This window comes from Ctenopharyngodon idella, chromosome 10 (genome assembly GCF_019924925.1).
Source record: "Ctenopharyngodon idella isolate HZGC_01 chromosome 10, HZGC01, whole genome shotgun sequence".
In the NCBI taxonomy this organism is placed as follows: domain Eukaryota; kingdom Metazoa; phylum Chordata; class Actinopteri; order Cypriniformes; family Xenocyprididae; genus Ctenopharyngodon; species Ctenopharyngodon idella.
In genome coordinates, this window is record NC_067229.1 from 45,245,001 (window position 1) to 45,262,158 (window position 17,158).

Sequence of the window (17,158 nt, forward strand, 5' to 3'; positions counted from 1 at the left end):
TAGATAAAGGCAAGTTCACGCCAAGAACAATAACTATAAAGATAACTATATTTGCGTCACACCAACGAACGATAATGGCCTGTTTATTCTTAGCTCACGCGCTGCCGTTTCAAAGTGTGTACAACATGTTTTTGCTGTTCTTGTTGCATTTACACGGCTTTAACCAGCAGATGTCCTCAGCATGCTGTTTCGAGTGAATAGCTAGTGTAATCGATCTAATCTAACAGTGAATTTAGCTGACAAAGTCAATATAGTGGAATAAAAACAACAACTATTCTTTTTCACTTCAACTTCAAAGGAAGCAAGACAATGTTGTCGAAACTAGCGCTGGATACCTGAGGTAATTTTATTTTACACTGTTTGCTAGCATGGCATAATGATCTCATCGTTAATACTTCTCACCATTTATTCCGAGGGTATGACCGATTGGCTAAAATATCCTTTTTTTTTTTTAAAGTATCCTTGAAAAGACGGGTTTGACTTGTCAAACAGCGGTGGCTTTTTCTGGACCTCTGCGATTAACTTCTCCGCAATGTCGTCCGCCATTTTAAATGCGCGAACCCTTAAATTAGAATGGATTCTGATTGGCTGTCTGTGTTTTATCGCTCAACAGCAGGAAAAAAATAGTTCTTAAAGTGATCCCAACAATATCGTTTATCAGTATCGTTATCATTATAGCTGTGGTGCGGACAGTGCTATTCTTTTATATTTAGAATGACTTTTAGAACTATATCGTTATCTTTATAGTTATCATTCTTGGTCTGAAAGGGCCTTGAAGGGTTAGTTCACCCAAAAATGAAAATTCTGTCATTTAATACTCACGCTCATGCCGTTCCAGACCCGTAAGACCTTCGTTAATCTTCGGAACGCAAATTGAGATATTTTGAGATATGATTCATTATGCTCCGAATCTTCCTGAAGCAGTGTTTTGAAATCGGCCATCACTAAATAATTCGTTTTTTGTTTTTGTTTTTTTTTGGCGCACCAAAAACGTTCTCATCGCTTTATAATATTAATATTGAACCACTGTACTCACATGAACTGATTTAAATATGTTTTTAGTACCTTTATGGATCTTGAGAGAGGAAATGTCATTGCTCCCTATGTAGGCCTCACAGAGCCATCGGATTTAAACAAAAATATTTTAATTTGTGTTCCAAGATCAACGAAGGTCTTACAGGTGTGAAATGGCACAAGGGTGAGTAATAAATGACAGAATTTTCATTTTTGGGTGAACTAACCCTTTAACAATTCGATTTTAACCCTTCCAGTCAAACATCAATGACAGCTTTAACCTGTCAATCCGCTTCACATCAAATGGTTCTTTGCCTCCACGTCTTGCATTAAAATCATTTAAAGCACATTTATCCTTTATATATATATATATATCCAAGTTACTTTTCCATACATGGAAAAAAAATCTTTAAAAAATAGTCAGAAAGTCAGAACTATTCCTTGTTTGAAGAGGTCAGGAAAAATTTGGCAGTTGAACTTAAAATCTGACTGCTGTCACAGTTGTCACATTTTATCGTATCTGTGGTTGTTTTCATTATATTTTATCTTTTCATAGATATTTTATTTTTCCACATGCCCTCTAAGAAGTCAGCTACAATATTAGTTCTGTGGTCGTTTTGAAGACGCTGTCACTAAATTGTTGCCATCTGTCACAATAACACCACAGAACTATGGAAAAAATGATTGGGGGAAAATAAAATTAACATTACGGATGAAAAAATGTCAAACGTAGAGCAGCAGCCTTCTTTCCATAAGTTTACTTTTGGACATTTTCACAGAAGGTTTATAAACACTCTTAGATATTGATCATGTTCTCCTTCTGTCATACACATTTTCAACATTTGCATTTCATTATGGTCCGTTTGAATCTTCTGCACCGAAGCGGTGATGGTGTTGACAGCCAGTGAGTTTAAACCCGCTACTGTGACAATGTGCAAAGTCCATTTTCTTTGAGCTTCACTAACACTCTTTCATGCATGCGTTGGCTCAAATGTTAGCGGCTCATAATCTTTTTCATGAATGAACTGCGTTCACAGACTTTGGAACTACAAACGGTACATAATTTAGGCTTTTTTAGACCTTTTGTGGTGGAATCACAGCCTCGAATCTTGACATTCTATGAATATATCACGTTATGCTTCCTCTCGCCTAACGGAGGTGTTGACGGCTTCATCATATTAGAATTCACCATAGGATGTTTTTTATGAAACGGTTCTTTAAATACACTATTTAAGACGCCTTGCCGCAACATCCTACAGCGGTGCGCTGGGTAAATATCCGGGGAGGAATTAGCCAAGCACAAGGAAGCTTTGAATCAAACCAAGTGGCTCCGTCTGTCTATTGAGACAGCAAACATATACACGTATGGTAAATATACTGTACATCACTCTTACCAGCACTGGTGCCCACTCCGCTGCTGAGGTCTGGACCCATAAGGCCACCTGAGGATAAGACAGAGAAGACTTTAAACAAGACTGACACTTAAAACACATACGCCACGCCTGACTGCCGCCTCCTTCCTGCGGCCAGACGGACCGTTCGACATTCGAGCGTTCACTAAGATACATGCATGAAAGCCAGCATGAAAAAAAAAATCCCGTCTGTAAGTCTATCTGAACCCACAAACCCCTGTTCGGCCCTATGGAGAAGATGTCACCGTCCAAGAAAAACCTTTGAAAAGTCTGCGCGGTTTCAGACGTCGTGGTCCATGCCAAGACTCATATTTAGTTTTGCTCCTGTAATACGAAGCAAATTGTTCCAGGAGGGCCAAGGATAATGACAGGACAGACACTGCGGTCAGAAGAACTCTGACCAGAGCACAAAATAGATCTTTTTAGACAATAATAACAAGCCCACAGAAGGATTACACTTCCCACACGTACGCCACCACAGACTGTCTTTTTCTACCACTTTGTTCATTTTTCTTCCCATTGCTTCCTCTTTTTCTTATATATACATTCTAAACACACATATCTGGATGTTTCTTTTGGCCCTGTGGACCTTTGGAAATTAAACTTCCTTAAGACTTTTCACACTGTCACACTGTCTACTAACAATATCCATTGGCACATATACGTGCATCACAAGAGAATTCTGACAGGTTTTTTGTGCAAATGTCATTTCCACCACACATCAAATCAGTCTGTGGTGGAAATGACGGTGGTAGAAATTATATTTTAAACATTTTTTGGAATAAAATTTATTTTTTTCCACCCTATATTTCATATAAAGCATATTATAGTTGTACTTCTGTTTCATTGCAGCATTCAATTAATGTAAACACATACGAGTCCAAAAAAAAAAAAAAGAATATATATATATATATATATATATATATATTATAGTTACATATAAGTTTAACATAATTTAACTAATTTATTAAATGACATTTTAAATGACATTTTAATAGTTTTATAGTTTACCAATTTTTATTTTAAAAATAAAATATATTTAAAACTACAAAAAATATACAAATATATAAAGATATATTAGTGCTGTTGAATCGATTAATCGTGATTAATTGCATACATACACACACTAATACATACATACTTTTATGTTGGATGCAATTAATCGCGATTAATTGATCTGACAGCACTAATATATATATATATATATATATATATATATATATATATATTACAAATATAAATATAACCAATAAAGAAATATATACATATATATATTAGTGCTGTCGAATTGATTAATCGCGATTAATCACATACATACACACACTTTTGTTAGATGCAATTAATCGCGATTAATCGATTTGACAGCACATATATATATATATATATATATATATATATACACACACATTGTATATACATTATACATACACAAACTTTTATGTTAGATGCAATTAATTGATTTGACAGCACTAATATATATTACAAATATAAATAAATATAACCAATAAAGAAATGTAAACATGCAAAATATTTTTCAACATTTTTCATAATATTTTAATGTAATAAAATATTTTTTGATGGATTTTCACATTTTCAGATTTACAGTCTGAGTCTGGTAAAACAAATCATTTTCTTTTATGTAAAAGATGGAGGCATGGTAACATTCATATAACAAAAATAAAGTCTAAAATCTGTATGTTTTCATAATAATCAATCCTTGCGACAGTTGAAGAAACACCCATACACATGTGCTCAGAGTATACGGATAATGTGTTTTGATAAATCCTAAACTGACCAAACTTCCTCTCGATGAAACCTAGACCACAAACGCAGACTTTTCAAAAGGCAGAACGGGAGTTAAAAGGAAAATATGGTCATCTTTATTTGCCCGTTGAAAACCGGGAGTTCCTTTACAAGCAGCCAAAAACTCCCATTGAGACAGACACTTTTTTTTCGGCTCTGGGACAACCTCAGGAGTTCTGCTGAGTACACAGTGTTTATATTATAGGCCCGGCCCGGCACAGCTGAGTATGGCTGAAAGAAATATTTGAGCGTATGTAATGATCTGTATGCGGTGTTTGAATACATGCGAGGCGTGTTTTCATAGCCTCAGTGGAGCTGTTGGTGGTCCTCAGCAGAGCTGCTCTCTAATGATGTCAGTAAAGTGTGTAAATGAACATTATTTGAAACTGTACTCCGATCCGGAGTCCCTGGCAAAGTGGAGAGCCCGGTGAGGGGTCGTTACCTGTGTTGCCTGCACTCGGGGGACGGTGGGTCACTCCAGGGGACATGCTGTTCCTCTGGAGGGAGGGGTGGGCCAGCGGCAGCAGGTTGGGGTTGCCCAGGGACGCTCCTGGGTGGCTGTAGATCAGGCTGTTGGGGTTGCTCACAGGGATTGAGATGGGCATGTCGTAATTAGACTGGGGGATGGCCTATAAACCAAAATGCATGAAAATCATTCAATGTTGTAAAATTTTTACATTCACAAAGATTAAAAATGTACTGTGTCAAAGTGAATTATCAGCCAGGTTGATTAATCTGCTAATATTTGTCTGTTTTAAGATTCCAAATTGATCAGCCACCAGTTCTGCACTTACACACAGTCTCTGCCTGCTGATCATCAGGTCAATGTCCTCGTTGATTTTGCGATATTTGTCCTCCGATTCTGGACTGTGGCCTGAATCTTCAGCATCAATATCAGGACTGTCACAGCCATTTAGACCCTTCTTCCTCAGAGTCTGAAACAAATACACAAAATGCTTAAACGCTACAGTCAAAATGTGAAGATATATACACTATATAAGGTCGTGTGTGTGTGTGTGTGTGTGTGTATATATACACACATACATACACATATATATATATATATATATATATATATATATATATATACACACACACACACAGACACACACACATAGTGCGGGATTACGTAAAAAAAAAAAAAAAATAATAATTTCACTGTTCTCTGATGTCGGATAAAGGTCACATGACATGCAGGTAAACAAATACATTTTTTTTAAAAATCTTTTTTAGTAAGTGTTTTTTTTTTTATTGTTTTTTTAAAAAACATTTTTTATGATTTAATTACTTAATAGCTTCTCATTAAACTCACAAACCCCAGTCTGGGAAACCCTGATGTAATGTTATCATTAATGCACTTTGTTGTTGATAACAAAGAATGGAATATATTTTCTTTCTCTTTGCATTTTTATATCAATATTGTACAAGATCATCCTATTCAAATCAGTGTGATAAACGACTCAGGTCAAAAGTAATCTAAAAGTCATCTAAAAGTAGTCAGATTATATTACATTAAATGTAATGGATTACGTTACGAGTTACAATTTTTGTCATGTAATTTGGAATCAGTAAGACTCCAATTTGTAAGTAATCTGTATATATATCTATACATTACAATAATTATATATATATATATTTAAACAACATGCCACAGATGCTGCTGTTAAATGAGCTTAACTTGTATTCAACCCTGAATATCACTTCATGAATATGGAGCATTTTCCTGTTTGACCACATGAGGGCTACATTTGAAAACAAATCAAGCTTTTCCTGCTTGTGAAACATGAGCCTTTGATTCCTCTGAAGAGCTTAATCCTTTCATCTGAAGCCTCTGAGAGTCTAGTTTGAGCAAACTTTGACTTAAAATGGAATAAAACTGTACAGTAATCACTTTGCTGTCATTAGCGGTGCAAAACAACACTATTATTAATACTCATACCAGAAGATGAATGTTTGATTTTAGATTGAATTGTTTCCCATGTCAGAATAAGACACTTCCAGAGTGTTCCGTCTGTGTTTTTGTGAGTTAAATTCAGGGGAAAAGCTAATCTCAAGTGACATTGAGCTATGCGGCTTGGCTTATCTTTCTGCTGGGTCTCTGCGCTTCGCTCGCCGGCAACATCGCTGGACCACAGCAATTCCACTCATTCAAGACATCTCCACCTGTCAGGGCATTTGCACCTGTCCAACAAATCTCCTCAGCTCAAGGGGAGGGGGAGGGTCCGGGGCCACAGCCAATCACAGCCTCAAACCCCAGGGATGGCCGTAGAAGGCTATTTTTTGCCCCAGTACCACCCAGCAGCATCCCAGCAACCCTACACCAGCCGTCTGTGGGTCGCTGACACCTCCAGCTCACAGTCCGACCCAGCTCGGTGCTTTTAGCAGCACGGCTGGATCCCAAAGCCTGACATCAGCAGACTAAACATTCAGACTGGCACGAACCGCTCCAGACCAACAGGGGGAGGGTCGTGATCAGCAGAGCATTCCTGTTTAGTTCATTACACACCAGAGACAGGACATTGACGAGAACGTGACAGAACTTTAATATCTCAATTATTCTCCTAGACGGCAGTGAGATTAAATGGAGAACAAGTGAAGATATTTGCTTAAAATAGTTGGTCACCCACCAAAAGAAAATGTACTCCCCCTCATGTCACAGAAGAAGAGATTTTGAAAAACACAGCATTGGTCCCTAATGACTTTCAGTGTTATATATTTATTATTACACTGTAAAAAGTTATTTTCATGATTTGTTATCTCAACTTATTTTCTTTTGTCAAATCAATCTAGATAATTAATGTGGTTCAGATAACATAATATTTTGAGTTTCTATTTGTACCAATCTCCTTCATTGTATTAATTCAATGAACTCTAAATTTTAAGGCAACCAGGTAACTTACTTTTTTAAAAGTTTAACCAACAATAATTTTTTTACAGTGTATTAATATATGGTTTCTATTATAATTTGAATTAGCTTTTATTTTTAGATTTAGATTTTTGACATTTTTAATATTTCAATTTAGGTTTAATTTATTTTTCAGTTCTAGTTCAATTTTTTATTTTTTATTTAGTAATTCAGTTAGTAATTTTAGTGGTAAAACAAACTTATTTCAGTTAGTTGCCAGAACAACATTTCTAATTTTCTAAATAGGTTTTTCATCTAATAATTATATTTTATATTATTTCAGCTTTATTTCAATTAACTGATAATAACCCTGGTATGGACAAAACAAACAAACAAACAAACAAAAAACATTGAGGCATTTTTCAGTATATCTTATTTGGTGTTTTTTAGAAACAGTAAAGTCAGTTAAGTTTGGAACAACATGAGGCCAAGTAAATGATGACAGAATTGTCATTTTTGGGGGAACTATCCCTTTGAGTCAGATATTTAACCTTGGAAAAAGACCTTGTGTTACGTCACATCTCAATATAAATTCATATATTTCCCATCAGTTTCTCCCAAGACCAAATTATCTGGCATATGCCATCCAGATTCATTTTATATCTCTATATTCGTATGCATATTTTAACTTCTATAAAGAATGTTAGGAGAAACATCTGAGACAAAGTTAATTCTTAGACACAAAACATGGTCTAAGTGAATATTTAAACCCATAAACTTGCATTTTGTTGTTACGAAATGCCCAGGTGAGATTCATGACATAATTAGAGTTGCATTCCATTGCCAAAAAAAAAAAAAAAAAAGTCTAATTTATCTATTTTAATTTTTGCAAAGGTCTTGTAAGGAAAAACATCTGAGAGTTAATTGATTCTTAGACCCAAATTGCTTGCATTTTGTTGCATTTCCAAATGTTTCTGGCTGTAAATAAAACATCTACTGCGCTCTGAGAGCAACTCAGCACTTTTTACAGTAAAATGATCAGATTGATGTCTCCTGCCTTTTTAAAAGTTTGTTGATTACTTTGCTTCAAATAAAGTAAAAGAAAAAAATGAATTCAGCAAGTTGAAGTGTGCCGTCATGAGGACGGAGAGGAGAAGAAAGGAGAGGAGAGACACAGCCATCAGCGCCTCCTTCTGCTCCTAGTCTTCTCAACTCTATGGAGACTTGCTCCTAATTAAACCAGCGCTGCATCCCTCTCCCACACGGCAAAGACAGCCCCAGTCTGTCCGCATGTAGACATGGCGTCCTATATAGCGTGCTAGCCGGTAACCTTCAGCGGAGAAACCATGTTGTACGTGCAGTAGCAGGTGGTAACGTGTGGAGACAGCTGACCGATGCCGTTTGCTGGCCAGCAGCTGACGGACTGAGTGCGTCACGTCACCTTGTACCCTCTTCTGGGTCCACATGGGTGGTCTCCCCTCACCTCAAACCAGGCTCATTACAATCCACTGTGTCAGGAGACACTTTAAACAAGGGCAAAGTCTGAGAAATGGGAGTCAAACGGCACACACACCAAACCCAGAGGAAAATTATATTACTCATAGGTTGCTCAATCACAACTCGGGAGACTTCATGGAGTTCTCATTCACATTTCCTCTCAGCTTTGTTGCTGATGTTTCTCCTCAAATACATGAGAAATAAAAATGAGACAATTGCTGACATTATATTGTTGACAATGATTATATTTCTCATTGGTTGCTCTTTTATAGCTCAAGAGACTTACTGGAGTTCTTAATTGTTTCAAAGTATCAACATTGTCTCAGATGTTTCTCATAAAATGTTATAGGATGTATTAAAATATAAACAAATAGAGTGTATGGTTGCTCCTTCATAAATCAGGAGACTATGGATTTCTCAATTATGTTTCATTTAAGCATCAATTTCATCTCGGATGTATCTCCTCAAATGCCTAAAGAGAAATATTATTAAAATAACTTGAGTTTATATCTCACAATTCTGACTTTTTTTCCCTCAGAATTGCAAGATAAAAGTCACAGTTGCGAGTTGTAAAGTCAGAATTGCGAGATATAAAGTCAGAATTGCGAGTTATAAAGTCAGAATTGCATGTTATAAAGTCAGAATTGTGAGTTATAAAGTCAGAATTGTGAGTTATAAAGTCAGAATTGTGTGATATAAAGTCAGAATTGCTTGATATAAAGTCAGAATCGCGAGTTATAGACTATAGAGTTATAGAGTTTATATCTTGCAATTCTGACTTTATAACTCGCAATTGCAAGTTTATATCTCACAATTCTGACTTTATAAGATGCAATTGCGACTTTAACTCGCAATTGTGAGTTTTATCTCACAATTGTGAGGGAAAAAAAAGTCAGAATTGTGAGATAAAGTCACAATTACCTTTTTTATTTTTTTATGTACTGGTGGAAACAATCTTCCATAAGTATAAGATGTTTCTTTAAAAATTCTTGAGGAGAAATAAAAATAGAAACAAATGAGATTTGTTAAAATACAGTAAGAGAGCTGAACGACATGAAAAGCAGGAAAATCTCCAGCCACGTTGCTGTCTAGGAGAAACAATCGAAACATTGAAGAGGCCTCATGTGTGACTTGTCTTCCCTTTAAGGAACACACACACACCAAGGTGGCACTGCATTTTGCCCGTCTACATAAACACAGACCACATCCAAGACGCCCAGAAAAAAAGCAATCAAACTGAGAGCATGTGACCACAAAAAGGCAGCTCGGTTCAAGGAATTGTCGTCTTATTGTCTCGTGTGTCAGTAGGGATAATCGACTAAGAACTTATTCCACCTCTTCAGATGTGCATGTGTGCGTGTGTCATGTTTGCCTGCGTGGAAAGTTGTTGATTTACGCAGTGAGTCACAAACTGGCTGCACAACACTATGAAAAGACAAGTGCAGCAGTAGTTATTGTAACAGAAAAGCATGTTGAAGAGAAAGGAAATGGCAAATTATCAGTCCGAATGTCACAGAAAGGACCCAAATAAGAGTCGATTTGTGTTGCCTAAACACTGGTAGATCAAGCTTGGTTTATCAAAAGCAGATGGATCTGGGTGGAAAAACGAAAGCCGTACTGATTCCGACCGTAAAAGAGGCGGAATCCTATTAGAGACGTACGGGTGAGCAATCAGGGACGCCCCCGTTCCTGCGGCAGGTCGCATGGCCAATGCGTGGCACTGTCTGGCCCTCCTCCAGGGTTCTTTCCACCAGCTGCTCTGACCACAGCAGCTGGGCAACGTTTGGAAAATGCCACACTGGGGACTTCTGGGTAATTTACCTCCTTTGATGCTCTCAGTACCCTATAATAACGAATCAAAGGCCCTCTCTTTTACTGCCACGAGTTGAGCGCCGTGTGTTTGGTATTAAACGCACTCGAGAGCATAATTACGACAGTAACCGGCCCAATGGATATCCAATCCAACCGCAAGGAAGCGGAAGAGTGTCCCGAAACCGAGTTGGGCTCGAAAAAAAGTGAACGTCCTTATGCTCCATGGTGTTCTTGGGTGGCTTCGGAAACGACACCTCCTGGCTTCGCAGCTGACGCGATGCAAGAATTCCTCACCAGGATCATTCCTAGGATAATCGAGCCAAAGCAGGCCCACATTTATGAATGTTTAAGGGGTGGTTGATTATGATTTCACTTTTTTAACTTTAGTTAATGTGTAATGTTGCTTTTAGAGCATAACAACATCTGCAAAGTTACAACGCTCAAAGTTCAGTGCAAAGGGAGATATTTTCTTTTAAAAAATTCGTTGTTTAAGGACTACAGCAAACGGCTGGTAGGGACTACAACAAGCTTCTTTCCAGATTAGTGACATCACTAACCCTAAAATTTACATAAACCCTGAACCCGAGAACACACAACAAAGGGGGCGAGGCCATGTTGGGCTGCTTTAGAGAAGAGGAAGAGTTGTTGTAGTTGAGTGTTGTTGCCATGCCGTCATGGATTTGCACAAAAGATAAACATGACGGCACATGCTAGTTGATGAGTTGAATCAACTCCACAGCAACTACATAAATTTATCCACTAACCATTCAGAAACGTCCAGTTACATTCTAAAAATTTTAAGTTCTTCCTGAGTCTCTCCATCAGTGTCCGACTCCGGTTTGAACAATGTACGGCCGAACACTGTTACTGACAATCCTCATTTTGGCTGCGTGAGATTCTCCAGCTTTGTTGTTGTTGAGCAACTGAAGCGCGAGCTGTTAAAGCTCCGCCCTCTTCTGGAAAGCGGGCCGGGAGCAGCAGCTCATTTGCATTTAAAGGGACACACAAAAAAAAGGCGTGTTTTTGCTCACACCCAAATAGGGGCAAATTTTTACAAGCTATAATAAATGATCTGTGGGGTATTTTGAGCTGAAACTTCACAGACACATTCTGGGGACACCAGAGACTTATATTACATCTTTTAAAAGGGGCATTATAGGTCCCCTTTAAAGAATTCCCTCTTGGGCACTTCTGTACATAATCACACATTATCAGACACAAGCATGTCATTACTTTACATTCGTTGTCATGTGACCATTCAGCAGTCTAGCACTGTCCTTGTTTTTCCATTGCCACATCTGTATAGGACAGTATGGCTATTCATGTTAAATTATGACTGATCAAGCCCTTCAGAACACAAAGCCCTTTACTGTAGCCCAATAATGGGCTCTTGTGAGCCCCAATCATTCACAGTCACCAGACTGAACTGTCTATTTTGCCACAATAACGGACCTGACTTGCCACGGCATCTACGATCAGTTGCAACACTAAAGAGAAATAAAGCGTTCCTCCCTCACCATCAATTAACAGCTTTTGTCTTTTTAAACTCCTTATCAAGGGCAGTAAATCTGGAAATAGGCTTCAAAAACATTATTGTTGCCGGCTAACAATTAGCACTCCTAGAAAGAATAGAGTCCTGGTAAAAGCGAACTATTTTGTGCTGCGTTGGCTCGGTGTTGGGTCTTGGAAAACCTGACTCACGCAACAAGGTTCAGATTAATCGTGGAATGTAAAACCGCCCTCTGATGTCGTTCAATCGAGGATGAAGAAAACAGGGCAGTAAATACTGCGTTTCAAACTCTAAGCATGAGCGGATCAGAACAATGACCCAAATGTGGGCTGAGTTCACTGCACGCTCGAATTTCACACCGTGTTTTCAAGTTTACATAGCAGAACAGATGGCAGATATGAGCCGACAGAAACAGTCTGGGAAGTGTAGAGGAGCATGCCACGAGATGTCACGTAATCAAATGAACTCTTCGTTTCCTCTCTTAAAAGTGTGAAAACGCCACCCTAACAAGTTTGATTTAAGCTTTAGTGAAGTACGCAGCTGTCTCTGGTCAGTTTTTCTCAGAGAAAAAATCGAGTGGGGGGAAAAACAAGTGTGGTTGTCCTCTCTCTCTCTCTCTCTCTCTCTCTCTCTCTCTCTCTCTCCGGCACTCCAAGCCTATTCTTCTCCATTTTCCTTGGCACGACTGCCGGGCCGGAGCTATTTTTAGCTGTGCTGCTTTCTATTTTTAGTAAACTACCGGTTTTCAGGCATTTAATGGGGAAGGACCACATAAAAACACAAAGGGTTGGAATGGGGAGGAGGTCTGGCACACAAGTTGGGCGTCTGCTCCTTATTTCCAATGCTATGAGAACTTTAGCTGCTTTCTGCCCAGGACAGAGGACGGAAAAGGGGCAGCAGGGTAAAGAATGTGAAAGTCCTCCATCTTATAAATAACCACGAGTCTCAGGCCAAAAGCGCAAAATACAACACGCTGTTACTAAGTGAAGCAGTATACTCATGTTAACCCGTTTGTGAAATAGGAGGGGTGAAGGAATGCAAAACAAAGACGTCTCTCTTTTGGTGAAATTCCTGAAGAGATGAAATGAGTGTGGCACTGATTTCTCTTGAAAAGAAAAAAAACTAAAATTATGGTGTATATACACTGCCCGGCCAAAAAAAAAAAGCAAAGCAATTAAATAGGCAAATGCTTAAGAGTCTATGATTGGATCATTATTGCAGTGATTATTATGTTTGACAACAGTTCTTCTAACCCTAATTGATGGAGTGTGTAGCTTTTCATTTCTTAAACAACCATGCAGGAAGACATATCATGGCCATATTCCAAGATGACAATGTCAAGATTCATCAGGCTCAAACTGTGTAAGAATGGTTGGGAGGGAGAATGAAGAATCATTTTCACTCATGAATTGGCACCTCTGAGTCCAGACCTTAAATTCATTGAAAGTCTTTGGAAGTGCTCTTGATGGAAAAAATGTTGTGATGTTATTTCCATCAAGAGGTGCATCAATTTTTGGTCAAGATCTTGTATTGACAATGCAAGAGGTGAGCACTCTGTAAAGTTTTCTCCAGACTTTCAATGAATTTAAGAGGTGCCAATTCATGTGTGAAAATGATTCTTCATGCTCCCTCCCAACCATTCTTTCACAATTTGAACTTGATGAATCTTGACATTGTCATCCTGGAATATGGCCATGATGTGTCTTCCTACATGGTTGTTTAAGAAATGAAAAGCTACACACTCCATCAATTTGGGTTAGAAGTAGAACTGTTGCCAAACATATAACATTCTAGAAACTGCAATAATGATAGACTCTTAAGCATTTGCCTATTTAGATCCAAACTGCAACTTCATTTTTTTGGCCAGGCGTATATACACATATATATTTAATCATATTGTTGATCAGAAATGGTCTGTAATGGCAGTGAGCTCTAGTTCCTGGCATCCTCTTGATGTTGTGACTGCAATGTGACAGTGTTAACACAGAGCAGTATAAGCCCCCCAAATCTGATTCAGGGATTTAATCTGTCAATCGTCATCAAGGTTCAACAGAAGATCAAGAGCCATCATGCATGCATGCAAACAACAACTCTGAATACACCGGAGAACCATTGCTGCAGCAAACAATCACATCAAAACACTTCTAGTCATAAATTTAACCAAAGATGTAACAAAGTGAACACTAGACGCAGCCACGATTTTAGACAAACCTTTTCACATGGAGAACAGTGAGTAAATCGAGCATGCAAAAAATTCTGATGTGCTTAAGAATGCATTGGCATGCAACTACATGAAGACACATTATCTAAATTAGGAGAGTAGAAAAACGTTTGAGGCAAATGTGCCTGAAATGGAGCCAGCTTATAAAAGTAGGTTGACTATGTTTTCTTCGTTACATTTGAAATCGTATCGATGTGCCAAGCGCTGGAGGCATGTTTTCTCAGAGGTTTGTGTGGGTGAAATTGGAGGAAGGGAAGGTTGTCACCTCCAATGCCTTCCAGCACAAGACCAAACACAAGAGGTCAACTACCATACGCATAGAGCTTTGCTCAATCTCATTAGCCAGCCATGTAGTCATTAACAGCACGACCTTTGGAAATAATTAACATTTTCCTTCCTTGCGCCAACGGTCTCATTGACAATTCTCAGTAGAAAGCGAAATCTAAGGTGTGGGGTCTGGAAAACATGCGTTTCGGGGGGACGACATAGGGTTATAGTGCACGCTGTTAGTTTTTAGGATTAAAAGGAGCATTTTCAGATTACACTAATCAAGGAAATGGGATTATCCTGGCTCCTTACTGGCTTGGCAGGGTGTCCATGAGATTTGCCTCGTGGAGACGTGATGTTTCTTCCCTCATGAGGCAAGCCATGCTGTTTTCCCTCTCAGCCTCATAAAAAACCAGCAGAATCCCAGCTAAGTCTGACCCCAGGGCTTTGCTTGTAATGCATGTGTCAACGTTGCAAATGGCCTGCCGAACGGTGTTACACTAGACTGAACAGTCAAAGTATAATAATAGAGTTTGAATTTGCAGCTTGTTATGTGCAAGTGAAGTGAGTTGTGAAACAATAACCGGCTCATGCTCGAACGCACAGAGATAAAGAGATCCTTCACCGCAATTGAGCTCTTACAAACGCCCCTTTCAGCATCTATACTGTTATTCCTTACTTAGTAAGAGAAGAGTTTGTTTGTGTGGCACCACCAGGGCTCTACACAAATCAATCGGGTGTTTTTACTGCAAAAGGGACTTTTCCAGGGGAAATATTTTTCCCACTGCTCCCACTGGGAGCGCCATGGCCTTTCATGCATGTGGGGTGGGAACCTTCAAGTTCTCTCTTCCCAAAGTCAGGCTTGACAGGTGGTTTGGAAGAGCTAAGAGCAGTTTCACAGTTGCTCTTTGGTCTTTCAGTGATGATTTCAGCAGAAGACGCTGTGTGGACAAGGAAACCCTTACCTAGAGCAACCCCACGCTTGCCCTGTGACATTTTCAGGAGCTCACATGTCACAAAAGGTGGAGGTGATGTGCCAGCAAGATCTTAAGTCTCTGCGTACACCACCTGTCTTGAACGGTGGCACCTGCCATGTCCTCCTAAACCTGTTGCGTAATGCGGTTCATGACGAGATACAGTAAAGTCCTCGTCCCTGTCCTTCAGCTCAGCCTGATCCGTTCTTACAGACCACAACGGCATGTGCCAAACATCTTGCAAGGACTTTCACAACATGTTCCCTAACAAATCACCACCAAACACGGGTCAGGTGTCAAGTTCTACAACTTGCTTACTCTACCGAAAAGAACTGCCGGTCAAAAACAGAACAAACCTTCTTGATGCTTGATGATTCAAATGATGCTTGATGATTCAAATTTGGCAAAAACTTTGATTGGGATCTCTAAATTGTGCTTACTGCCAAGAGGAACTCACCTCCACGATGTCCGAATTCGTCCGGCTCTCATGGGGCTCATTGTACTCAGTGTATTTAAGCAGAACTTTGTCCATGTCGGTGCTGGCGTACTGGAACAGTTTATTAGTGCTGTTGAAGATGATGAGGGCGATCTCACAGTCGCACAGAACGCTCAGCTCATAGGCCTTTTTCATTAGTCCAAACTTCCTCTTTGTAAACGTAACCTGATAAACAAAAGAACAAGGAGAGGGTTACACTTGGATAGACTTGATACCTCTCGTTCAATGACATAGACAAAACATTACTACTTTGGCAATGATATCATAATGGTTCACATCCTAGATAGACTGTTTGATGTCAGCCTTGTTGAAAAAACCTTGTTGTAGTAAACTTTTTACCTAGCTTATCCTACAAGACTTCCTCATCAGATTCAGCAGGCAGCAGATCTTTTCTGCAGGAAAGTAATTAGCATTTCTGTCCAATCAATGCTTATAACTTTCAAACACTTACTACCCACAAATTGTGAACTGATACAATAAAATATGAACTTAATTGTCCTGCACTTTGCAATTCATTTCATTAGCATTTGCATGACTTGTGTAGAAAGGCCCCACCAAAACGAAACTTATTGCTTGAGTGTACAGGGTGCCATCCGTCCAAAACCAAATTGTTTGACAGGGTACTCTGGTTAGAGAGCTATCAGAGCTCTACGTGCCATGCTAAATTTAGACTGGGGAGTTCAAGGTGAAATTCTGCCCAGCACGCTTCACAAATTGACAGCCCCTGGGTGGCAGGGTTCATAGGATTGCTTTGGCTAATGATGACCCAGCATCACCTAGGCACGCCGGCAGCGTTGCACACATTCCATTTGGAAAGGACAATTTCCCAAAGACACCATTTAAACCCTCACAGAACAAACTCTCCATCTGTGATGAGATGGCAATGAAATTCAGTGAGAAACAGCCGCACAAACCCAAAGAACTCTCTTGGGCATCTGCCTGAAATATTCAAACTCTGGATTATTAAATTCTGGCATCAAAACAAGATAGAAAGGAAATGTTATTGCTAAGAGTTGGCTCTTTGAAAGCTTATAGGAACCTTAATGGAGTTTTTATGTCTCATTTAAGTAGCGGATGATTCTCCTGAGGAAGAATGAATCAAGAAACAAATTAGACAATTGCTAACATACAGTAATAGTGTACTGCTCTTTTTAATATCTCAAGAGTTCTCAGTTGTCTCCATGAAGTATCAATTTTCTCAAATGTTTCTCTTAAAATGAAATAAAAGATATATGATAGACACAAATAAGACATGCATAAATGCATATCTTAGAGGTTTCCCAATTCCCAATTATGTCTCATTTAAG

At 38.9% G+C, this 17,158-nt stretch overlaps 1 protein-coding gene across 4 annotated transcripts in view; it reads right to left on the reverse strand.

Moving 5' to 3' along the window:
- The window catches only part of mef2ca (myocyte enhancer factor 2ca), a 49,005-nt gene that overhangs the window by 5,115 nt on the left and 26,732 nt on the right, over positions 1 to 17,158 (reverse strand). For all 4 annotated transcript variants that reach the window (XM_051910051.1, XM_051910049.1, XM_051910052.1 and 1 more), the window contains 4 exons: positions 15,813 to 16,016; positions 5,024 to 5,164; positions 4,672 to 4,858; positions 2,409 to 2,456 (listed from right to left, as the gene is read on the reverse strand). In XM_051910051.1, the coding sequence (XP_051766011.1) occupies positions 2,409 to 2,456; positions 4,672 to 4,858; positions 5,024 to 5,164; positions 15,813 to 16,016 (580 nt within the window). The remainder of the gene's footprint in view (positions 1 to 2,408; positions 2,457 to 4,671; positions 4,859 to 5,023; positions 5,165 to 15,812; positions 16,017 to 17,158) is intronic.